The sequence below is a fragment of the Nannospalax galili genome, unplaced genomic scaffold, assembly GCF_000622305.1.
Source record: "Nannospalax galili isolate Female #2095 unplaced genomic scaffold, S.galili_v1.0 scaffold475, whole genome shotgun sequence".
NCBI lineage: Eukaryota > Metazoa > Chordata > Mammalia > Rodentia > Spalacidae > Nannospalax > Nannospalax galili.
Genome location: NW_008339435.1, coordinates 3,905,952 through 3,933,085, shown reverse-complemented (window position 1 = coordinate 3,933,085; position 27,134 = coordinate 3,905,952). Strand labels below are relative to the sequence as shown.

Genomic DNA, 27,134 nt, shown 5'->3' with positions numbered 1-27,134 from the left:
TTACTATACCAGATTTTAAACTATGTTACAGAGCTACAGTCATAAAAACAACATGGTACTGGCACAAAAATACACCTAGAGATCAATGGAACAAAACTGAAGACCCAAATATGAGTATATGAAATTTCAGCCATCTGATATTTGACAAAGGTGCCAAGAACATTCACTGGAGGAAAGACAGCATGTTCAGCAAATGGTGCTGGCAAAACTGGCTCTCCACCTGCAGAAGAATGAAACTAAACCCCCATCTTTCTCCTTGCACAAAAATCAACTCCAAATGGATCAAAGACCTTAACTTGAAGCCCAAAACTCTGAAACTATTAGAAGAAAACATTGGCAATAACCTAAAAGATACTGGTGTAGGAAAGGATTTTTCTAAACTGGACATCAATTGCTCAGGAAACAAAGTCAAGAATCAACAAATGGGACCTCATTATGCAAAAAACCATCTGGTACATCAAAAGAAACAATGAAGGAAGTGAAAACTCACAGAATGGGAACAAATCTTCACCAGCAACACATCTGACAGAGGTTTAACATCCAGAATATATAATGAACTCAAAAAGCAAAGAATCAAGAAAGGAAGTAACCCAATTAAAAGATGGACTAAAGAGCTGAACAGAGAGTTCTCAAAAGAATTAAAGATGGCCATGAAGCATCTTTAAAGATGTTCAACATCACTAATAATAAGGGAAATACAAATTAAAACCACTTTTTAAGATTTCATCTTACCCCGGTCAGACTGGCTAAAATCATAAGAACAAATGATACCAAATGTTGGAGAGGATGTGGGGAAAGGGGAACGTTCATCCACTGCTGGTGGGGTTGTAAACTTGTTCCCCCTAAGGAAAGCAGTGTGTAGAACTCTTAACTACAAATGAACCTACCATTTGACCCAGTTATACCACTCCTTGGCATATACCCAAGGAACTCATCCCATTGCAGAGACACTTGTACATCCATGTTTGTTACGGCTCTTTTCACAATAACTAAGAGATGGAAGCAACCTAAGTGTCCCTCAACAGACAAGCAGATAATGAAAATTGTGGTTCATTTATACAATGGAATTTTACTCAGCAGTAAAAAAAGATGAAATCATGAAATTTGCAGGTAAATGGATGGAACTAGAAGCTGTTAAACTAAGTGAAGTAACACAGGCTCAGAAAAACAAACAACATATGTTCTCCCTCATATGTGGATCCTAGCACCAAATCCTTATAAGTGAGTATGCATTCAGAAATAACTATAGGAACCAGGACAATGAAAAGGAACCAGGGAGGTAAAGGAAAAGAAAGAATCTGAATGAGAAGAACAATAGGAAAAAGTGCAGACTGCCTCCTTATGGTAGTAAGCTTCCTGAAATCACATGGTGCCCAACCCCTTATACTGGGACCACATGTGGTCCTTCCCACTTCACCAGGGCTAGACTCTTCCTTCCATTAGGGGCTGAGAGCTTAACTGACTAGTCACCTGAGAGCACCTACATCAGGGCTCCCCTTAGCCAACTTTCCGAATTGTGCTGTGACAGCCTGCTAATAGGAGTCCAGACATTAGAAGGAAGCCTAAGTGTACCTGACTAGAGCCTAATGAGGGACACTGTGGGAGCTCCTGTGTAGCTGAACTGAAGCCATCTGTTCCTTCCAACATAAAATCTGAGAGAACCCAACACCTAGACCAACCAACTTTACATACTCAATAAGAAAACAACGAAGGCACACCAATAACACAAAAAGAAGCAAAATTCAACTCAACAAAGGAAGTCTTGAGTTTCATACCAGAATCATAAACAACAAAATAAATCCACAAGCCAAAATAACAAAAGAAAAATAATAATAGGGAAAACCAAAACAGTATTATCCCACCAAACTCCACCAGTCTTATAAAAGAGTTCTACAAGGAAAACTCACTAGAAGTAACCCAGGACACAAAATTTGAAAGAACAACCATAAACATGATCAAAGAATTCGATGACTTTAAAGAACACACAAACAAATCAAAGAACTAAAAGAACATAGGGATAAACTTCTAACTGATTTCACAAGAGACAGAAATAATGAAGAAAACTCAGACTGAAATGAAGAAGAAAATGAAAAACTCAATAAGCCAGTTTGAAACAACAGGAGAAAGCCTAAACAACAGAATGAATGAAATGGAAAACAGAATATCAAGACTGGACAATGTTGAAGAACTGGAACACTTAAGCAAAGATTATGAATATACAGGAAATGTGGGACACCAGAAAAAGGCCAAATCTACACATCACAGGCATAGAGGAAGGGAAGAATTTCATTTTAATGGTATTTACCAGATCTTAAACAGGACTGTAGAAGAGAATTTCCCAAAAGCAAGGAAAAACATCCCCATAGAAATACAAGAAGCACATAGTACACCAAATAGTCAGGACCAGAAAAGAAACTCCCCATGGCATATCATAGCAAAAACACTAAACGTACAGAACAAAGAGAGAATACTGAAAGCTGCAAAAGAAAAACAACAACTCACATATAAAGGGAAATCCATCAGACTCACAGCTGATTTATCAACGCAAATTATGAAAACCAGAAGAGCTTGGACAAAAGCATTCCCATTTTTAAATGACCATAGATGCCAACCCAGAATATTTTACCAGCAAAAATGTCTATTATAGTTGAAGGAAAAAGAAAAACCTTCCACAACATGACTAGGCTGAAAGAATACATGTCCACAAAACCAGCCCTTCAAATAATACTTGTAACAATACAAAGAACAGAGAAAGGAACAACTATAACCCAGGGGCAAAAGAAAGAAACTAAATGAAGGTATAATTGTGGAAACACAAAATTAAACCAAGAATGCAAACAGTAATCAATATAGTGGCAATCAATACACATCTTTCAATAATTAACCTTAAATATCAAAGGACTAAACTCCCCAGTCAAAAGACAGGCTAGTTGAAAGGATTAAGAAACAAAATCCATCCTTTTGTCTTGTGCAAGAAACCTATTCCACCTTCAAGGACAGGCACAACCTTAAGGTGAAAGGATGGAAAAGAATATTCCAAGCAAATGGCATTAAGAAAACACCAGGGGTTGCAATTCTAATACCTGACAAAATAGACTTCAAACTAAAACTAATCAGAAGAGATAAAGAGGGTCACTACATTCTGATCAAAGGAAAAATTGACCAAGAAGATGTTACAATCCTGAATATATATGCACCAAACTCTGGTGCACTCAATTTCATTAAAACAGTACTAGAGGACTTTAAGACACAGATTAACCACAGCACAGTAATAGTCGGGGATTTCAATACCCTCGTCTGCATTAGACAGGTCAATTGGACAAAGAATAAATGAGAGACATCTGATTTAAATGACACCATACGTCAAATGGACCTAACAGACATCGTCCAACTATGCCACCCAAGCACCAAAAGAATACCCTTTCTATTCAGCACCCTATGGAACTTTCTCTAAAATTGACTACATACTGGGCCACAAAACAAACCTCAACAAATACAAAAAATTAAAATAATTACATGCATTCTATCAGACCACAATGCAATAAAGCTTAAAATCAACACCAAAAGAAGCCCTAAGAACTACACAAACTGATGGAAATTAAACAACACACTTATGAATGACGAATGAGTCAAAAAAGAAATTAAGAAAGCAACGTATTCCCTGGAATTAAACAAAAAGTACAATACAAAACAAAACAAAAAAACCTCTGGGACACTTTAAAAGCAGACCTGACAGGGGAGTTTATAGCTCTAAAAAACATTAAAAAACCAGAAAGAGCACAAATAAATGACTTAACATTGTAACTCAAGACTCTGGAAAGGCAACAACAAATGAAACTCAAACTCAGCAGATGAAAAATAACAAAAATCAGAGCAGAAATTGGTGAAATAGAAACAAAGGAAATAATACAAAGAATCAATGAATCTAAGAGCTGGTTCTTTGAAAGCTAAACAAGATAGACAGACCCTTAGCCCAGTTAACCAAAAAAAGAAGACCAAATCCAAATAAACAAAATAGAGATGAAAGGGAAAACATCACAACAGACACCCAAAAGATCCAGAACGTTATAAGGGAGTACTTTAAAAATTTATACTCTATTAAATTTGAAAGCCAAGAAAAAAAAAATGGACGGATATCTAAAATCATGGGAACTACCAAAGCTAAACCAAAAAGAGATCAACAATTTAAACAGACTCAAAACCTACAAGGGAAATTGAAACAATAACACAAAACCTCCTGACTAAAAAAAAAATCAGGTCCAGATATATTAACAACAGAATTCTACCAGACATTTAAGGAAGATCTGAAACCAATACTACTTAAATTTTTCAAAAAAGATAGAAACAAAGAGCGAACTCCCAAATTCCTTCTACAAAGCCAGTATCACTGTAATACCCAAACCAGGTAAAGACACAACCAAAAAGAAAACTATAGACCCATATCCTTAATGAACATAGATGCAAAAATTCTCAACAGGGGGCCAGGCGTGGTGGCGCACACCTTTAATCCCAGCACTCAGGAGGCAGAGGCAGGCAGATCTCTGTGAGTTTAAGGCCAGCGTGGTCTACATAGTGAGTTCCAGGACAGCTGGGGCTACAGGGAGACCCTCAAAAAGACCAAAAAAAAAAATTCTCAACAGGAAGACACCAGGAGATGGAAGAACCTCCCATGCTCATGGATTGGAAGAATTAATATTGTGAAAATGACCATCCTATTAAAAGCAAAATATAGATTCAACACAATCCAAATCAAAATCCCCATGAAATACTTCACAGAATTAGGAAGAAAAATCCTTAAATTTATATGGAAGCACAAAAGACCCAATATCCAAAGCAAACCTGAGCACAAAGAGCAACACTGGAGGATTACTATACTGGATCTCAAAGTATACTACAGAGTTTTAGTCATAAAAACAGCATGGTACTAGCACAAAAATAAACACATAGATCAATAGAACACAATTGAAAACCCAAAAATGAGTACACACAATTTCAGCCACCTGATATACGACAATGGTGCCAAGAGCATACAAATGGAGGAAAGAGCATCTTCAGTAAGGATCTGATCTTCACCTGCAGAAGAATGAAACTACATCCTTATCTTTCACCTTGCACAAAAGTCAACTCCAAATGGATCAAAGACCTCAATGTGAAACTCGAAACTGAAACTGTTAGAAGAAAACATTGGCAGTAACCTAAAAAATATAGGTGTAGGAAAGAACTTTCTAAATCAGACACCAGTCGCTCAGGAATTAAGGTAAAGAATCAACAAGTGGGACCTCATTAAACTGAAAAGCTTCCGTACAGCAAAAGAAATGATCAAAAAAGTGAAGAAAAAACCCACAGTGCGGAAAAACCTTCACCAGTGACACATCTGAAAGAGGTTTAACATCCAGAATATATAAAGAACTCAAAAACAAAGAACCAAGAAAATAAATGACCCAATTAAAAGATAGGTTAAAGATCTAAACAGAGAGTTCTCAAAAGAAGAAATAAAGAAGGCCAAGAAACTTCTTTAAAAATGTTCAACATCGTTAGTAATTAGGGAAATTCAAGTTAAAATCACCTTAAGATTTCACCTTACCCCAGTCAGACTGGCTTAAAATCAAGAGAATAAATGATATCAAATGCTGGCAAGGATGTAGAGAAAGGGGAGCGCTCATTCACTGCTAGTGGTATTGCAAACTCGTTCAACCCCTATGGAAAGCAGTGTGGAGAACTCTTAAAAGTCTAAAAAATGAACCTACCATATGACCTGATTATACCACTCCTTGGCATATACCCAAAGGACTCATCCTATTGCACAGACAATTGTACAACCATGTTTGTTGCTGCTCTTTTCACAACAGCTAAGAGATGGAAGCAAACTAATTGCCCCTCAACTGATGAGTGGATAATAAAAATGTGGTACATTTACACAATGGAGTTCTACTCAGCAGTAAAGAAAGGTTAAATAGGGGCTGGAGAGATGGCTCAGCAGTTAGGAGCACTGACTGCTCTTGCAGAGGACCCGAGTTCAATTCCCAGCACCCACATGGCAGCTATGAACCGTCCTTAACTCCAGTACCAGGGGACTCTGAAGCCCTCTTCTGACCTCTGCGGCATTGCATGATGGGTGCACCACTCACATACATGCAGGCAATGGACTCATACACATAAAATAAAAATAATAAATAAGGGGCTGGAGAGATGACTCAGCGGTTAAGAGCACTGACTGCTCTTGCAGAGGACCCGAGTTCGATTCCCAGCACCCACATGGCAGCTACGAACCGTCCTTAACTCCAGTTCCAGGGGAATCCGAAGCCCTCTTCTGACCTCTGCAGCACTGCATGACACGGGTGAACTCACATACATGCAGGCAATACACTCATACACATAAAATAAAAATTTTTAAAAAATAAAAATAAAAATAAAAAATAAATAAAAAATATTAAAAAAGAAAGATTAAATAATGAAATTTGAGCCAGGCATGGTGGTGCACCCCTGTAGTCCCAGCACTTAGGAGGCAGAGGCAAGTGGATCTCTGTGAGTTCAAGGCCAGCCTGGTCTACATAGTGAGTTCCAGGACAGCTGGGGCTACAGGGAAACCCTGTCTCAAAAAGATCAATCAATCAATCAATCAATCAATCAGTAAATAAATAAATAAATAAATTTGCAGGTAAATGGATTGATTTAGAAACTGTTATTACTAAGTAAAGTAACACAGACTCAGAAAAACAAAAGACGTATGTTCTCCCTCATTTGTGGATCATAGCACCAAATCCTTGTAAGTGAGTACATATCCTGATACTGCAGTAACTAGAAAAACGGAAGGGAACCAGGGAGGTAAAGGGAAAGAAGGAACCCAAGAAAGAATAGTAGAAGACAGGTGTTACTAAGGGAGAGATGTGTAAAAAGGGGGGTGTTTAAATGGGAGGGGGGGGAGGGCTATACAAAAACTATGGGAAAAAAGGGAAGAAAGTAGCAAGAGAGGTGGGACCATAACAGACAGAAACTATCAAGGGAAAAATGGGGGAAATGGGGACACTTTAAATGTAGAGGGCAGGGAGGGAGAATAAGACAGGGAGAGAAAGAGGAGAAATAAATAGTGTCTAGCTAGTATAAAAAACCAGAGGGTCAATTCCTGCCCCATTGCTTCAAACCCTATACCTGAAGTATGTTCTGTCTTCAGCAGTAGGGTCCCATTTACTGGTCCTGAGAGACTACCAAGAGTTTTGGCAATAGCCTGTGTTATCCTGGGAGTCTCCTGAATCATTCCCACCAATCACTCAAAGGGAGGTCTCCTCTGTTTAGCACTGTGTCCCCTGCCAAGCAGCTCCCATGTATACACTTGCATCAATGTTCAGACACTCTATAAACACCTCCCATGGTGTCCTGAGGACACCACACCTCCCTCTGGGCTTCCCAGCCCCCCAAGACTTCCCCATCTCCACTCTTCCTCCTCCCATTCTATCCCCCTGCTCCCTCTCCAGTCTCAATGCCCCCATTATCCCCACCCTCCTCTCAGTAACAACTGCCTCCCACCATCCCCCTCTCCTGATTTCCCTCCCTACCCTCCACAGTGTGGCCCCTTGCATATCCCTTCCTCCTGTCCTTCCTGGCTAACACTCCCACTTTTTCCACCTCCCCCCTGGTAACATTAACCTGGAAGCCTTCTAACCAAAGTTTGGCTATCATAATGCTGGATAATAATATGCAAATTGCCAAGAGAGAAAAACAATCAATGTTCCAACCCAGTCCTAAAGCCTAATAACCATAAGGACTGGCCTGGCAAACTACCTCTATAGGTGCAGTAGTGGCACTGTTATCTCGGGGGGTGGGGGTGGGGGGCAATCAACAGGTATCTAATTGGACTTGAAGCCTCCTCAGTGGGAGTGAACTTATGGATGGCACTGTAAACTCAGTCAAGTACACAAGGCAAGAGAGGATGTAGATCCTAGAGAAAACCCTATCTCTATCATTTCTCTAAACAAATTTCTTACTATATGCTAAATACAGACAAGCATACTAAAAAATGGAGCAGGAACTGACCTGGAAGCCTTCTAACTGAGGTTCGGCTATCATAATGCTAGATGATGATTTGCAAACTCCAAGGGAGAAAAACAATCAATGGTCCACCCCAGCCCTACAGCCTAATAACCAGAAAAACTGGCATGGCAAACTACCTCTATTGTTGCAGCAGTGGCACTGTTATCTGGGGGCAATCAACAGCTATCTAATTGGACTTGAAGCTCTCTCAGTGGGAGGGAGATCATGGGTGGCACTGTAAACTCAGTCAAATACACATGGAAAGAGAGGACATAGGTCCTGGAGAAAACCCTATCTCTTTCATATCTCAAGACAAATGAAACTTCTTACTACATGCTAAATATCAATCCTTATATTTACAGACAAGCATTCAATATACCACTCATCAAAGAAGCTTCTTTTTGCAACAGATGGGGGCTACTGCAGCATTGCACAACTGGTCAGACACCGAGAATATATGTCTAAGAGATGCCCAGTACTAGGTGACACATCTACAGTTGAATCTCTACAACTAAGGCTCATGGAACATAGCAGAACAAAGGTAGACAGAAAACTAATACATCCCTCAACTCTCACCAGTAAAGCTTCCTCGTACAGCAAAGTGAGATGCACACAGAAGGCCACAACTGCCCAAGTTTTAAAGAATAAGAGACTACAGAGTATGTGTCCCTAGATAGGACTCCTATATTGGATGTCACCCACCCATGGCTCAGGGACCAGTGCAGAAGAGGGGGCAGAAAAATTTTAAGAGCCAGGGCTCGTTCATGAACACAGGGAAGCAGAGTCTTTCAGGCCACTGGAAGCTTGCACATGGCAATGGTGGTATCAAGCACAGGACCCATGCCAACTCAACTGAACAAAGGCCCAGAGGGGAGAAGAAAGATGGGTGGCAGGCTGGCCCTAGACTGATTGCTGTTGGAGGCTGGTTGCTGCTGGGTCAGGGAAAGTATGCCTGCACATGATCTCTGGATGGACTGACTGGACTCCAGTGAACGAATTTGCACTGAAGGACATCTGGGTGCAAATGCTTGACTGGATAGGACTTACCAGGTGTAGAAGAATACATGGTCTCTGGTGGAGGGATAGGGGAGGCATGCATGGGGAAGGGGGTCTGGGTTTGATTGAGAACTGCTGTATGAGAATATAGAAGCTTAATAAAAAAAATTTTAAAAACAGAGGGAATCATATTAGTCCAAAAACCTACTGAAAAATTACACATACAATATCTCTACACAAGTCTGTGAGTATAATTGAAGGCTACATAACAAGAAACAGTGCCAGACAGGAGAAAATTTGTTTTGTGTTGTTGGTCAGGGTAGTCCAAAAGACTCCCAAAATTACACAGGCTATTGTCACAACCCTTGATTGCCTCACAGAACTTGATGGTAAGACCCTATTGCTGAAGACAAGACATACTTTGGACACAGGATTTGGAGTAACAGAGCTAAATGACCTGAAAGCCACCTCCCTGAAGGATAGCTCTCATAGCTTTGGAGAGCACTACACAAGCTGCTAAGGAAGAACATCAATTGATAATCTAACCCTAGCTTCAAGGCCAGCACAGCAAATGACATTGGCGCAGTAGTTGCATTTTTATCTTGGGGGTAATCAACAGCTTCCTAATTGGACTTAAAGCCCATTCAATGGGAGGAAACTCATGTGTGGTACTGTAAACCTAGTCAAATATACATAACTGGTGAGGTCATAGATCTTAGAGAAAACTCCAAGGCTCTCACATCCCTAGACAAATGTAATTTCTTACTATGTGCAAAATATGGATCCTTAAATCTATAGATAAGTATCCCAATCACCACTGACAAAAGAAGCTTCTTTTTCAAGAGAAAGAGATAATTAAAGAGATCCACAACTGGTCACAGAAGGAGATTGTCTGTGAATTGCCCAAACTAAGTAGCACATCTAGGATTGCAACCTCTACACCTAAGGCTCACAGAACATAGAACAAGGGATGAAGAGAACACTAATGCATCTTTCAATTCTCATCAGTGAAGCTCCCTCATGCAACAGAGGGCCAGAAACGCATTGGTCACAAATGGCCAAAACGCAGAGAGTAAGAGTCTACAGAGTGTGGGTCCTTAGACAGGACTCCTATATTAAAATCCACCCACCCCAGGGCTCAGGGACCATGGTGGAAGAGGGGGGTGGAAAGATTCTAAGAGCCAGAGACCCTGTCTCACATGCTCCACTCCCAAAGAACTACTATATAACAAAACAGAATTTATCATTCAGAACCTTAAGAATTATACTAGTGATTCAATCATGTATCAATAAATAATAATCTTCTAGCCAGCCTGGTCTACATAGTGAGTTCCAGGACACTTGGGGATACAGGGAGACTATGTCTCAAAAAGACCAAAATAATAATAATAATTAATAATAATAATAGTAATAATAATCTTTTAGTAATCATGGTTGACAGTATCATTGTAGCTGTCACTCTACTTTGCTTAGAAATTCTTTTGTTTAAGCCAGGCACAGTGGTGCACACCTTAAGTCCCAACACTTAAGAGGCAGAGGCAGTTGGATCTCTGTGAGACGGAGACCAGCCTGGTCTATGCATCAAACTCTATGCCAACTGGGGCCACAGGAAGATCTTGTCTCAAAAAGACCAAAAAAATTATTTTATTTAAAATAAATCATATTTTCACTAACACTTACCTCCATGTTACTGTTTAGATCCACATAAAGTTGTCTTGTTTCATCCCGCTCATATTCATCTGTAATTAACATTAAAAACTTCAAAATTAAATTTTAAAACATGACATCAACAACATTGTACTCAAAATATCTCAGAAAAAATTAAAATATTTAAAATTCTATGAAAATAAAAAATATTTGTAATTCACTTCTGAGTCTTCAAATTAGTATTAGAAGCAGTTTTGGTCCAAAACTTTGTTGTAAGAGGCTTGGAATTTGATATTCCACAAGTTAAAAAGATGGCAAACTCTGCCAGGAGTGGTGGTGCACGCCTTTAATCCCAGCACTCGGGAGGCAGAGGCAGGCAGATCTCTGTGAGTTCAAGGCCAGCCTCATCTACACAGTGAGTTCCAGGACAGCTGGGGCTACAGGGAGACCCTGTCTCAAAAAGACCAAAAAAAAAAAAAAAAAAAAAAAAGACAGCAAACTCAAAATCTCAGATCCAAAAGAAAATTGAGCAAACCACAACCTACAGAATTAGAGGCAGAGAAAAATCACAACTTACCTGGGCAGAAAGGCAGGAGCAGAAAACTCTGGGAACTAGAGCCAACATTTTTTAAAAGGGGACCCTGGGGACTGGAGAGATGGGTCTGCAGTTAAGAGCAATGGCTGCTCTTGCAAAGGACCAGGGTTCAATTCCAAGCACCTATATGGTGGCTGGCAACCATCCATAACTCCAGTTCTAGAGGATCCAACACCCTCTTCTGGACTCCAGAGGCATAGTATGCATGTTGCATACATACAGGCAAAACACTTATACACATGAAAAATGAAAATACAAGGGACTGAAAGGATGGCTCAGGGGTTAAGAGCACTGACTGCTCTTGCAGAGGACCCGGGTTCAATCCCCAGCACGCATATGGTGGCTACACACCGTCCTCAACTCCAGTTCCAGGGGAATCTGACACCCTCTTCTGACCTCCGCGGCACTGCACAACACGGGTACAGTCACATCCATGCAGGCAATACACTCATACACATAAAATAAAAATAACAAAATATATTTAAAAAATGAAAATACATAATAAAAAATAAATTTAAAGTGAAAAAATAAATTAAAAAAAAAAAAAGACCCTGAACTGTAATTGACATTGCCAGAAACTCAGTATGGGATGAATCTGAGAGGAAAATTTCAGAGGGATAGAAACAGGGAGTTCAATATCCTTATATGTTTACCTTCTTTAAATTTACCTAGGTTCTAGAGTGTATGGGTTCCATTGGGGGGGGCTATGGGAGGGTTCGGTGGGGACGGGGCTATAAAGATGTTTCAGATTGTTTGAGATATTCTGTACGAAATACAACAAAATTTTAATAAAAACAAATTAAAAATAAGGAAAGAAAGAAGAAAATAAAGAAAAATTTCCTAGGTTCTTCTCTTGCAGAGGACCCAAGTTCAATTCCCAGCACCCACATGGCAGCTAACAACTGTCCGTAACTCCAGTTTGAAGGGAACCAATGCCCTCTTCTTCCTCCGTGGGCAGTGCCTAACATGGGTGCACTTACACACATGCAGACAATACACTCATATACACAAAACAAAAATAATAAATAAAATATATTTAAAAATGTTTTGAAACCAAATTAACCTAAATTTATCGCAACTAATTTACTATATATAAACTTTATAATTTTTTTCAGTCAAACAAAAATATTATACAACTGAACAAAAATATTTTCTTTCTTTATATTCTCATTATATAGTTACTTATTTTTCTTGGTTCTTTGAGACAGCATCTCCTTATATAGTACAGGCTGGCCTCAAACTTCAACTTATTTTTCTTGGTTCTTTGAGACAGCATCTCCTTATATAGTCCAGGCTGGCCTCAAACTTTCAATCCTTCTGCCTCAGCCTCCAAGGTGATAAGATTACAAGCATTACCACTATTTATGGTACACTACAGTGTTACAAAGGTTACATGAGTAGATGAATTTTTTCAAATCTTTTATACTCTGTGAGACCACTGTCTTAAATACACTGTATTGTTGACCTAAATGTAGTTAGTACAGACTATCAATACACCATGCCTACAGCACAGCCCTTTGCTCCTATTTTCTATTATGGACATGACTATGTATCTTATTTTTTATTCAGTTTCCTGGTTGTTCCATACAGAAGGTTAGTACTAAAATCACACTTTAACTAAAATGAGGATTAACTATAAATGCCAAGTATATACTTCTTGATATATTCTACTTTTCAAAACTAGAAAACTTAATTAATACTTATTTTTTTAAAAAAAAATGTCTGGGATACATAAAACTACTGAAATCAAAATTAGTTCCAAGAATTGAAAACAATTTCTCCTCCTGTGTCTACTATTAAATAATAAATTGGTAAAACAAGAAAGATATTTACATTTCTTCGTCTTTTCTGTGGCTCTGGCACAGGTTTCTTTGAATAGGTCACATAAATGCCTCGTAGCATTATTCCTGAAACAGAGAATTTGTCTAAATATAATCTGATCTCAAGCAAAAACATACATAAAAGTCATAAAGTATTTAGCTACAATTCTTATGGGAAAATTTTTTGTTAATTTTTTTTTTTTTTGTAAGCCCTGGCTGTCCAGGAACTCACTATGTAGACCAGGCTGGCCTCAAACTCACGAAGATCCACCTGCCTCTGCCTCCCAAGTGCTGGGATTAAAGGTGTGCTCCACCATGCCCGGCTCCTTATCTTTGTTATTTTATGTATATGATTATTATGCCTGCATGTATGCATATAAGTTCACCTGTGTCATGCAGTGCCTGTGGAGGGCAGAAAAGGGTGTCAGATCCCCTGAAAATGGAATTACAAACAGCTGTTAGCCACCACTCTCCTGGGATTCAAACCCAGGCTTATGTAAGAACAACCAGTGCTCTTAGCTGCTGAACCATCTCTCCAGTCCCCCAAAATATTTTTAAATACTGTCTTTTGTACGTATCACACAGTAATGATTATATCAAAGAAAAGTAGATTGTGTGTAATATTAGCAAACATAATTTAGTAACTACTTCCCTTTAAGTAAAACTGACAACTCATTCACAATTCTCTAGAGCAAGGTGCTAGTAATACCCTTTAAGGGAATAGTTCCAGATTTGTCTAGGAAAAATAATGAGAGAGTTAGACTTCATTTACTAATTACCCTCAAAATGTACTATATGCATAACCTTTAAAAACCAAATATAACGTTCTCAGTAGGCATTCGTTGATTAAGACCTCTAGTTGTATTGTTTTATGTTACTAACATATAGAGAACAGTTAGATTTAATTTCTCAAGTCATAATTTTTCAGTAGAAATTTTATACTAAGAAAAAAATGGGCATTTGAGAGAAAGAATCCATTTTGAAATAAGTTGAGTTCTATTTCATAAGTGTTGCTCCATACAGCAATAGTGAAACAGAGAAGGTGGAAAATAATACAAAGGAAGTTCTAGATCTAGAATTTCAAGACACTGGGGAAGGAGAGATGGCTCAGCTATTAAGAGGCCTGGCTGCTCTTGCAAAGGAACAGGGCTCAGTTGCCAGCATCCACAGGACAACTAACAACTATCTGTAACTCGTTTCAGGGGATCTGACACCCTCTTCTGGCCCCCGCAGGCACTGTATTTAAGTACATGCAGACAAAACAGGCATACACCTGTAATAAAAAATAAATAATTTTTTTTTATTAAAACATTCAAAATAGAATTTTCAGACACCTTTTTTAACAGCATGCAATGATTCTTCCTGACAACTGACATTTTAAAGTGAGAGGTTATTCATCAATGACCACAGTTTGCCATATCTAAGAATGCAGAATTACACTCGGGTAGAAATTACTATTGTTATGTTACATAACACATAGAAAATGCTAAGAAATAAAAATGATCTTAGTAATAAATTTGAAAGTAAAATTAAACTATTACTTACTCCTTTATTAAATCTTTATTTTCCTCACTTTCTTCTTCTAATTTCAGACTTACTTTTTCATTTTCAAACTAATTTACAAAACAAAAAATACAGTTCATTACATTTCACTTAGAAAAATAAATGAGTTATGGTCATCTAGCAGGCTGGCTTTTTTATTAACATAAGATCTGTATGAATTCTTTTCTTCCCACATAAAAAGAACTTTTTGTTACATCTTACGGACTTACTATAAAATATGGGTCTCCTTGGGAGATAGAGACAGTAGGAACAGAAGGTCAAGGCCAGCCTCATCTATAAAGTATGGGGCCAGCCTGAGCTACACTGTGGGGACCTAAAAGCCCCACCTTGCATAGGTCTGAAAGGAAGTTACTGGGGGCGCGGCCTGGCTTGCTTTGAAAGTCTGAAGAATACTTCCGCACTGCTGAGGAGTGCATGATCAGCGAGTGACCATCCTTAAGATACACCCTCGGGGGGAGGGGGGAGTTCCAGGTGCCTTTATAAGCTTTGGAACACTTGCAATAAATGAGTCCCTGCTTGACTAGGCTCCCCATTGCGTCTGAGTGTCCCCGGGTAATGGGGGCAGCGTGGCCTGGAGAATGGCGTGCTTACTCATCCCCAATCCTCACCTCGCCAGGGGTCCCTGGTTCGAACCCCCGGCACTACACGAGACCATAACCAACTCAAATAAAAAGTGGGAGGGGGTAGCAAGATGGTTCAGTGGGTAAGGGTACTTGCCATGAAGCCTGGCAATCTGAGTTCAATTCCCAAAACCTACATGGTATAGGGAGATAACTGACTCCCACAAGTTATCCTCTGACTTCCACGTGTGCACTGTACCACACCCACATACATTTTATATAATATATATAAACATACATTTTATATAATATATATATAATAAATGTAAAATGGGGAGTGGAACCTCTCTCTTTCATCAGCCTAAAATTTGCTGAATGATCTCCAAAAGTATTCAACAATATTTTAGTAAAATATCACCTTTGCTAATAACTTTGAGGTATTTTATTTGCTTATATTTTCTTGACTTTTTTCTCTTTTATGCTATAATATCAAAGCTAAACTTTTAAAGTTTTGTATATAAATATATTCTGATATAATAAAAGGCATTTACAGCAAATAGATCATCAATAATAGAACTTAATTTTAGGGGCTGAAGAGATAGCTCAGCAGTTAAGAACATTGGCTGCTCTTGCAGAGAACCTGGGTTCAGTTCCCAACACCCACATGGCAGCTAACAACTGTCTGCAACTCCAGTTCCAGGGGATCTGATGGTCTCTTCTGTCCTACTCAGGCATTGCATGACACAGGTGCTCATAACATACATGCATGCAAAACACTCATGCACATGACATAAATCAAAAAAAATAGAACTTCATTTTAAACTTTAATAATAAATAAGGGTCAAGACAGCCTAAAAGGGTGGCTCCAACCTCCATTGGGTGTAGTGGCTGTGATCTCAGCAGACCGCCATCTCACTGGCCTCCCTCTGGCACAGGGGCTGAGAACACAGGGGACTGCCTGAGAGCTCCCGGATCCTGCCTCCGCATGGGAGTGGGCTTCCCCTAATTGTGCCATACCAATCCCCCTTCCTGGGATTTTGTGAGGCCCTTCCCAAGGCCCCAGGGAAGACTTGGCTTTGTCAGGCTAAGGCTGAGATTTTAGGAGACAGCCTGAGAGGGTGGGTTCCAACCTCTATCAGTGTAATCAGTGTAGTGGCTGTGATCTCAGCAGACCACCAGAGAGTGCCAGTTCTGGCCTCCCTCTGGTATAGAAGCTGAGAACTCAGGGGACCAACTGAGAGTCCTAAAATCACCCCCTCCCAATTAGGAAACTTCCCAAATTTTGCTATGAGTTCCTGCTAATAGGGGTCCAAACCTTAGAAGGAAGTCTGAGTGTACCTGACTAGAACCTGACAGACTTCTGTGGATGCTCTTGAATAGCTGATCTGAAGCCATCAGTTCCCTCCAAAATAAAACCTGAGAGAACCTGAAACTGGACCAACCAGCTTTTAATAACCAATAAGGAAAGGAGAGAGGCACATCAATAATACAAAGAGAAGCATACTTCAACTTAATTCTCATATAAGAATCATAAACAACAAAAGAAATTCACATGCCAAAATCACAATGAAAGAATAAAATGGAAAGCCAAAACACTATGTCCCCACCAAACTCCGCCAGTCCTGTAGAAGGGTTCTACAAGGAGAAACCTCTAGAGATAACACAGAACACGGAATTTAAAAGAACAATCCTAAACATGATCAAGGAATTTAAAGAATACATGAACAAACAAATCAGAGAGCTAAAAGAAGATAGGGATAAACATCTGAATGAATTCACAAAAGAGAAACATTGAAGAAAACTCGGGCAGAAATGAAGAAGGAAGTGCAAAACTCAATAAGCCAACTTGAAACAACAGGGGAAAGGCTCACCGTTAGAATGAATGAAATGGAAAACAATATCAACACTGGGAGATAAAGTTGAAGACTTGGATCCCTCAAGCAAAGATTATGGAAAATTAAAAAAAAATAAGAATGGAATATGTAAGAGATGTAGGATACCATGAAAGACCAAATCTATGTATCATAGGCATAGAAGGAGAAGAATTGCAGGTTAATGGTATTGACCAGATTGTAGAAGAGAATTTCCCAAAAAAAAAGAGAAGCATCCCCATACAAATACAGGAAGCACATAGAACACCAAATGGACAGGATCAGAAAAGAAACTCCCCATAAAATGTCATAGTAAAAACACTAAATGCACAGAACAAAGAGAGAATACAGAAAGCAGCAAAAGAAAAACAACAAGTCACATACAAAGGAAAGCCCATCAGAATTACAGCTGACTTATCAATGCAAACTATGAAAGCCAGAAGTGCCTGGACCAAGGTATTTCCAGTTCTACACGACAACAGATGTCAGCCCAGAATACTTTACCCAGCAAAAATGCCTATTAGTTGAAGGAGAAAGAAAAATTTACATGACACAAATAGAGTGAAAGAATAGATGTTCTGGGGCTGGAGAGATGGCTCAGCGGTTAAGAACACTGGTTGTTCTTACAGAAGACCTGGGTTCGAATTCCAGCACCCACACGGCAGCTAGCAACTGTCTGTAACTCCTATCTTAGGGGATCCAACAGCCTCTTCTGACCTCCGGGGGCATTGAACAACACGGGTGCAGTTACCTACATGCAGGCAATACATGCATACACATAAAATAAAAGGATGGATGTCCATGAAAATAGCCCTTGAAAGAATACTTAAAGCAATACATAGACCAGAGAGAGAAACAACTATACCCCAGGGGCAACAAAAAATAATAACGATTGAGGAAACACAAAATTAGACAAAGAACACAAACAGCAATCAAAATGACAGCAACCAATACATACCTTTCAATAATAACCTTAAATATTAATGGACTGACTCCCTAGTCAAAAGACACAGGCTAAGCAAATGAATAAAGAAACAAAATCCATCTCTTTGCTGTCTGCAAGAAACCAATCTCACCTTCAAGGACAGGCACTACCTTAAGGTAAAAGGATGGAAAAGAATATTCCAAGAAAATGGCACTAAGAAACAAGTAGGGGTTGACAAAATAGACTTCAAAGTAAAACTAATCAGAAGAGATAAGGAGGGTCACTTCATTCTGATCAAAGGAACAGTTAACCAAGAAGATATTACAATCCTTGACATATATGCACCAACTTTTGGTGCACCCAAATTCATAAAAACAACACTACAGGACTTTAAGACACAGATTAACCCCAACACAGTAAGAGTAGGGGACTTCAACACCCCACTGTCTCCATTAGACAGGTCAATTGGACAAAGAATAAACAGAGAGACATCTGATTTAAATGATACCACACATCAAATGAACTTAACAGACATCTTTCAAATATTCCACCCAAGCACCAAAGAATACACTTTCTACTCAGCACCCCATAGAACTTTTTCAAAACTTGAATACATACTGGGCCACAAAACAAACCTCAACAAATTCAAAGAAACTGAAATAATTCCATGCATTCTATCGGACCACAATGCAATAAAGCTCAAAATCAACACTGAACAAATCCCTAGTCACGGCACGAACTCATGGCAATGATGTAACACACTCCTAAACAATGAGTGGGTCAAAGAAGAAATTAAGAAATAAAAGAATTTCTGGAATTCAACGAAAAGGACAATACAACACAACCTCTGGAAAACTTTAAAGCAGTCCTAAGAGGGACTAAGTGCCTACATTAAAAAGGTAGAAAGAGCCCAAATAGTGACCTAACACTGCAACTCAAGATGCTGGAAAGGCAAAAACAAATGAAACCCAAACTCAGCAGAAGAGAAAATAAAAAACAAAAATCAGAGCAGGAATTAATGAAATAGAAACAAAGAAAACAATATAAAGAATCAATGAATCTAAGAGCTGGTTCTTTGAAAAGCTAAACAAGATAAATAGATCCTTAGCCCAGTGAACCAAAAGAAAGAAAAAGCAAATCCAAAACAACAAAATCAGAGATGACAGGGGAAACATCACAACAGACACCTAAAAGATCCAGACCATTATAAGGGAATGTTTTAAAAACCTATATACTACAAAATTTGAAAATCTAAAAGAAATGGATGGATATCTAAAATCATGGGAACTACCAAAGCTAAACCAAGAAGAGAGCAACAGTTTAAACAGACCCTAACATATAAGGCAATCGAAACAGTAATATAAAGCCTCCCAACTGAAAAAAGCCCAGGCCCAGATGGATTTACATCAGAACTCTACCAGACATTTAAAGAAAACCTCCACAAATACTACTTAAATTATTCAAAATGATAGAAACAGACAGAGAAAGCCCAAATTCCTTCTCTAAAGCCAGCATCACACTAATACCCAAACCAGGTAAGGACACAACCAAAAAAGAAAACTATAGACCCATATCCTTAATGAACATAGATGCAAAAATTCTCCACAAAATACTGGCAAAACACAAAGATCATTCATCATGATCAAGAAGGCTTTATTCCAGAGATGTAGGACTGGTTCAATATACGCAAGTCAATAAACGTCATTAATCATACAAATGGACTCAAAGACAAAAACCAAATCGTCATCTCAATATTCCTACCAAAAGCAATATATAGATTCAGTGCAATCCCAATCAAAATCCCCATGACATACTTCACAGGGTTAGAAAAAAAAATCTTTAAATTCATAACGAAGCACAAAAGACCCCGGATAGCGAAAGCAACTATGAGCACAAAGAGCAACACTGGGGGGATTACTATACCAGATCTCAAAGTATATTACAGCACTATAGTCATAAAGACAGCATGGTACTGGCACAAAAATAGACACATACATCAATGGAACATCACTGAAGACCCAAACCTGAGTATGTGTAATTTCAGCCACCTGATATTTGACAAAGTTGCCAAGAACATACAATGGAGGAAAGACAGCATCTTCAACAAATGGTACTGGCAAAACTGGATCACCTTGCATGAAAGTCAACTCCAGAGGCTGGAGACATGGCTCAGCAGTTAAGAACATTGGCTGTTCTGGCAGAAGATCTGGGTTCAATTCCCAGCACCCACATGGCCTTGAACTCACAGAGATCCTCCTGCCTCTGCCTCTCAAGTGCTGGAACTACAGGCATGCACCACCACACCCGGCTCTCTTTTATTTTTTTAAGGCTTATTGAGTCTAATCTGCATCCCCAAATGCTCTTAGATGTGAGTTATCCCCTAGAGCCTGGTCAATCTACCTGGTATTACATCCTTAAAACTGACTCTCCCTTTCCCAGCAGGTATCAGTTGCCAATATCCCTCAGCTAGTCTTAGGGCTTCTTGTGTGTGTGCCATATTTATAATTCAAAGCATCATTGTACCTGCAGTTCCTGAATGGCTTTTCGCTGTGCTTCAATTATCTTTCTGTTTTCTTGCAGCTTATTTTCTTTCTGCTTCAATTCCAATTCTATACTCACTTTCCACCTTTTGATCTTTTCAGCCTCTTTATACAGCTTTAAATATAGTCTGTTCATTGGCTCAGAATTCTATTAAAATATATTTCCAAAAGTTAATTGTTCATAACTTTAATATAATCAAACTAAAATATTCATATACTAATAAAAACCAATTCTGTATTCAATTAATGCTCTAGCAGAATTAACTCCTTTATAGTACCAAGGCAGTATTTGCTATTTTACTAAAGTTATTGAATAAAAATCAAGACTGAAATATGCTTAAGAAGTTAGAAACATTTTAGTTAATGACAGACTATGACTGGATAAAAGCTAAAATAAATCAATCCACAGCAAAGTTATAAATGTTAGCATTTGGAGGCGGGGTCTTTTTTAGACAGGGTCTCCCTGTAGCCCCAGTTGGCCTGGAACTCACTACATAAACCAGGCTGACCTTGAACTCACAGAGATCCGCCTGCCTCAGCCTCCCAAGTGCTGGGATTAAAGGCATGCACCACCATGCCCGGCTTGGTCTTAAAGCACTTTAAGAGAAATAATTTAAGGATTAATTTAAGACTTCCATTTAAAACATAATGACAAGAAAAATATAAACAAAATATGTAACTTTCATTAAGCCTGGAGTTTTATTTAGTTCTTGTCTTTTTATGCACATTGTATTATAAATGCCAGAGGAGATTGTTTTCATTTGGTGTTTTGTTTCTCTTTTGGGAGCTGGGGCTCCAACTCAAAGACTCCCACATGCTAAGCAAATTATGTAGCTCTACACTGAGTTATACTCCAAAACCTGTTTCTTTAAAAATAACCTGAATAGCCGGGTGTGGTGGCGCATGCCTTTAGTCCCAGCACTCGGGAGGCAGAGGCAGGTAGATCTCTGAGATCAAGGCCGGCCTGGTCTACATAGTGAGCTCCAGGACAGATGGGACTACAGGGAGACCCTGACTCAAAAAGATCAAAAAAAAAAAAAAAAAACCTGAATAGGGGCTGGAGAGATGGCTCAGCAGTTAAGAACACTGGTTGTTCTTGCAGAAGATCCAGGTTCGATTCCCAGCACCCACATGGCAGCTAACAACTGTCCGTAACTCCAGTCACAGAGGATCCAACAGCCTCTTCTAACCTCCGTGGGCACTGCACAACACAGGTACACTTACGTACATGCAGGCAATACACGCATACACATAAAAATAAAATAATAAATAAACTTTCTTAAAAATAACCTGAATTTTGTTTACTGATAACTTATCAAAATAAATGAACTTTTTCCAATTTTTTTAATTCTGTGACACTATTAAGCACAATAAATGTGTCACTTTATCAGGCCATGGAATTTTCCTTAATTTAAAAACCATCTATATGCTGTAAGAATGATTTTTATAACAAATATTTAAAATTATAGCATGTCCTGCAAATAAATTCCTTATACAATAAAGCAGTCAGATGACCAATTTCATCTATTACATAAAGGATTATTTTGTAAAATACTGGCATGATTCTCAGCCTTTTCGCATTATATCTGTCTCCATTTTTCCTAATGTTTTATTTAAAATTAAAGTTCCCCCAAAGAACTGGTTTTACAACCCATGAAAAACAGAGAAGCCTAGCACTTCAACTACTGAAAGAAGAAAAAAATGGGGTGATAGGAATGTAACTCTGTGGCACAATACTTGCCTAAAATGTTTAGTCCTCGGAATCACCAAAAGAAAGGCTTCAAAGAATGTATCTTAAAGTTATAACCAAATATTAATCCTTTGGAAGTTTGAATATATAAAAACAATAAATGACATTCCAATTATAAAAAGTTTAATAAGAATGGGATAGCTAACCTCAAAATCAGAGTCTTTTAGTCCTTCCTGATAGTGGCAACTGCCAGAATCAGCAACCTAAAAATATAAATGCTTCCTGTAAGAATATATTTTTGAGAGCTTAAAAATAATGCCAGTTAAATACACAAGACAACTGGGTCAGTGAAAATGGCTCTGGCCACTAAGAGAACCTAATCCCTGTGGCCTACATGATGGAAGGAGAGAACCTATTTCCACAAGTTGTCCTCTGACCTACACACATATACACACACACATACACACATACACACACACACACACACACACACACAAAGAAATGTAATAAAAATTAAAATACACAAGACCATTAATCTAATAACTAAAGGGTTTTTTTTTCTTCTTCAAATAATCAATTCAATACCTAACAGGTATTATCTATGTTTACTAACCTGTTCAAGCATGGGCAAAAAGCTACTTTTTTGTAATGTAGGATCTGTGAAATTTTAAAAAAAAACTGTTATTAAATATGCTAATATCTGAGTTTTATACTATTTTATCTAGTTAAATGTCAAGAATATCAGTGTACACATAAAATAAAAATAATAAATTGTATCTTCAGTTACTAGCCATGTATGTAATAAAATATATCTATGGCCTACCTGAATCAATGTTTTCCCCATTTTTGGAGAGATTAGGTATAAATGAAAAACCAAAATCATCTTTTGTACATTTGCTGGAAGTCTAGAAATACAAAGAGATTAAGCATACTGTTCAATATCACTTTGAGATATGTAATACACAAATGTATAATGTACTATCTGCTTAAAGTAGCCACTCTATGTCCTTTGATTTATATATAGTGCTTAAAATAGTAAATGCTTTTGCTATGCAAACAAAGCAAAACAATTTTTGAGACAAGGTCTTCTTAAAGCCCCAGTTGGCCTAGAACTTGCTATGTAGACCAGGCTGGCCTCAATCTCACAGAAACTGCCTGCCTCTGCCTCCCAAATGCTAGGATTAAAGGCTTGTACCACCAACCCCAATTCAAAAGAAAACTTTTTAATTTTTTGTGTATGAAGTGTTTTGCTTGCATGTAAGTGCACACATCATACAATGCCCAAAGAGATCAGAAGAAGGCATCAGATCCCCCTGGAACTAGAGTTATGAACAGTTGCAAACTGCCATGTGGATGCTGGAAGCCCAATCAAGGTCTTCTGCAAGAGCAGCCAATGCTCTTAACTGCTGAGTCATCTCCAGCCCATCAAAACATTGGTAAAATGGACGTAAGCTATAAATTACTTAGCAAATGTTTGTAGGTATTCAAGAATAGCAATTTTAATAGTATATAGTTTCAACATCTTCTTTAAATGCGACTTTATTGATAAATCTTGGCTAGAGAATCCATAAGAAATTTTTCACAGCATATAAAATTAAACTATTAATAGCATCATCCTGCCTTCCATATAAAGTACCACTGGGAAACTTTTTTAAATTAAGTAGTATAGGGGCTAGAGAACTGGCTCAGTGGTTAAGAGCACTGACTGCTCTTGCAGAGGATCAGGGTTCAATTCCCAGCACCTACAAGGCAGCTATGAACCGTTGTTAACTCCAGTTCCAGGGGAATCCAAAGCCCTCCTGACCTCCAAGGCATTGCACAACACGGGTGCACTCACATACATGCAAGCAATACACTCGTACACATAAAATTAATAAATAAGGAGCTGGAGAGATGATAGCTCAGCAGTTAAGAACACTGTTCTTGCAGAAGATCCAGGTTTGAATCCCAGCACCCATATGGCAGCTAACAACTGTCCATAACTCCCATTCCAGGGGATCCGACAGCCTCTTTTGTCTTCTGCGGGCACTGCATGACACGGGTGCACTTACCTACACACAGGTCATATACGCATAAACATAAATTAAAAAAATAAAAAGAAAATAATTTTTAAAAATTTACTGTAAAAAGCTGTTTCACCTGAGAAATATGGTGCAATTTCTCTTTTCAATAAGAATTTTACTGAGGTAAATTTTCTTCTTTACCCTATTCACCAAGAAACCCACTCAGAACACTATTTATTACCCATATGTAGCCATTTGTCCTAATAGTCCTAATTGTCCTTGTAAAATTTCTAATTTTCTTCGAATTCATATTTTCTCCTTATGAACTGCCTCAAATCTGGAGAGACATTTTCTTCGGTGGTATAGCCACTAGGTAAGTGCCTACATTCCTGTAAGCAACTAATAAAATGCACTGGGTATCCCTCACACACAAAGAAACATGAAAGAACAGGGACTAGTTGGAAAGAGGAAGAGGGGGCAAGAAAGGGAACATGGCCAAAATACAATACATACACGTGAACATAGTCAAAATATATTACATGCATGTGTGAAAATGTCACAGTGAAACCCATTATTGTGTATTAATATATGCTAATAAAAAAAAGTAAGTCCAGGTGTGGTGGCACACACCTTTAATCCCAGCAACTCAGGAGGCATATCTCTGAGAGTTCTGAGGCCAGCCTAGTCTACACACAGAGAGCGCCAAGCCAGCCAGGGCTACAAAGTGAGACCCTGTCTCAAAAATATAAATAAGCTACCTCAAGTCATTTAACATGTAATTGTTAAATAAGCAAATCCTACTGTGTGTGTGTGTGTGTGTGTGTGTGTATGAGTGCATTGCCTACATGTGTATAAATGCACCCATGTTGTGCAATGCCCTTGGAGGTCAGAAGAGGGCATCGGATCCCCTAGAACTGGAGTTACAGGCTGTTGTTAGCTGTTATGAAGGTGCTGGGGATCGAACCTGCATCCTTTGCAAGAGCAGTCACTGCTCATAATTCCTGAGCCATCTCTCCCGCTCCAATCTTACTATTTATGTAGAGTTCTACAGCAGCAGTGATTCTTTAAATAAGTGTTACCTACACACAAAAAGGCTTGTTTTCTGTTGAATTGATGCTATTTAAAATTACTGAGGATGAAGCTCAAGAGATGGCTCAGCAGTTAAGATCAATTCTCTTCCAGAGGACCCAAGTTTGGTTCCCAGCATCCACATGGCAACTAACACCCATCCTTAACTCCGGTTCCAGGGGATCCAATGCCCTCTTCTGGCCTCCAAAGGTACCAGGTATGAAATGCACTTATATATAAGTAAAACATTCATACATATAAAACAAAAAGTTTTAAAGTATTGGATGAGCCAGGTTTGGTGGCACATGTCTTATAAACCCAGCACTCAGGAAGCAGAAGTGAATTTTTTAATTCCAGGCCAGTCTGGTCTACATGGTGAGTTCCAGGCCAGCTGAGGCTACAGGGAGATCCTATCTTAAAATATATATATATATATATATGGATATTGAATATAACAAATATTTACTAAAAAGCATTCTATAACCAGTAAGAAAACACACTTTAGTTTTTGTGTACATTTGTGTGCGTGTGTGTGTGTGTATACACCCATGTTGAAATCAGAGAATGACTTAGAGGAGTCGACTCTCTCCTTCCAGAAATTGAACTCAGGTCTTCAGGTGGGCAACAAGCCCCTTACCCACTGAGCCATTTCCTCAGCCCAAGCACACTTTCTTCAACAGTCTAGTCACGATTCAGATGCAATTTTACCTTCGAGAAGTTGTAATCTCCTCCCAAGGTCTGAGGTTTCACAGCAGACACCTGACTGCTGCTCAGTCGTGGGGGTACAAACAGCTTGAAGGGCTTCTGCTTTTCCATGTCTATCTTCGGCAGGCACCTACTAGGACTCAGGGAGGAGGGAAGAGCTTGGCATTACTTGGTTAGGACTCTCTATGGTCCGGTTTGTACCCTGCGGAGCTAGAAAGTGGGTCCAGCCTTCTCTGCCACCGCCCCCGCCTGTGTCATCCCTGGCGTGTGGACAAAGATGCAGGCCCCGCGAGGCCCCGCCGTGTCCCCCCCACGTCCGCCCACCACGTGGCCACCAGCCCCGACGGAACCTCCACATCGTTCCCAGTGCCAGACCGAAAAGCCGCGTAGGCCCGCGAAGCCCTGTGGGCGACGCCCCGCGAAGGAGACACCGCCACGCGGAAGCCGTGAGGACTCCGTGAAGACGCCCTGAGAGACTCCATGAGGACTCCTCAAGGGACACCGTGAGGAAGCCGTCATGAGGAGCCATGAGGGACACCGTGAGGACGCCGCCATGAGGAGCCATGAGGGACACCGTGAGGACGCCGCCATGAGGACGCCACCGGCGCGGCGTCGCCACCTCTAGTCACCTGCCCAGCATCCCGCGAAGCCCAGTCACCGGCTCTCACCTGGGCAGAACCAGCGGGCCCGCGGGCTTCGTGCCTCGAGTGCTCCTCTCTATGGAGACATAGAAAAGAACCGCGAACTCTACCCTCAGAACCTGCGAGAAACGGGAGGCGGCAGCACTCCACTAAATAACGGTCAGCGCGCTAATAACGGGGCCAGGTTCCCGTATGACATCTCGCGAGACTTACCTTCCCGGGCCCATTCTATCCCGGATTCTGATTCTCCTTAAAGCTCTATGAGCTTCTGCTCTTGTCTAAGAATACTGAGGGAGGTCGTGGCCCCAAATAGAAAAGCCGAGGGCCGAAAAGTCCAGGATGGCCCGCATAGAGCGAACAGGAGCCTAGCAAGGCAGCGTGTATGCAAGCAATCACTGTGCCCTCGAATCACTAAAGGTCCTGGAGGACACAGGGATAGTGTGAGGATGGCTGGGGCGTCTGTAGAGTTTAGGTTTCTCTTG

General features: G+C 39.5%; 1 protein-coding gene across 1 annotated transcript in view; it reads right to left on the bottom strand.

Annotated features, from left to right (window-relative positions):
- Positions 1–26,744, bottom strand: part of Sycp1 (synaptonemal complex protein 1) — a 152,282-nt gene extending 125,538 nt beyond the window's left edge. The window contains exons 1-9 of the mRNA XM_008834012.2: positions 26,680–26,744; positions 26,015–26,150; positions 23,059–23,140; positions 22,849–22,892; positions 22,442–22,498; positions 20,529–20,693; positions 14,632–14,699; positions 13,100–13,173; positions 10,705–10,763 (exon numbers count right to left, since the gene is read on the bottom strand). Of these exons, the coding sequence (XP_008832234.1) occupies positions 10,705–10,763; positions 13,100–13,173; positions 14,632–14,699; positions 20,529–20,693; positions 22,442–22,498; positions 22,849–22,892; positions 23,059–23,140; positions 26,015–26,122 (657 nt within the window). The 5' untranslated portion in view covers positions 26,123–26,150; positions 26,680–26,744. The remainder of the gene's footprint in view (positions 1–10,704; positions 10,764–13,099; positions 13,174–14,631; positions 14,700–20,528; positions 20,694–22,441; positions 22,499–22,848; positions 22,893–23,058; positions 23,141–26,014; positions 26,151–26,679) is intronic.
- Between the last annotated feature and the right edge of the window lie 390 nt (positions 26,745–27,134).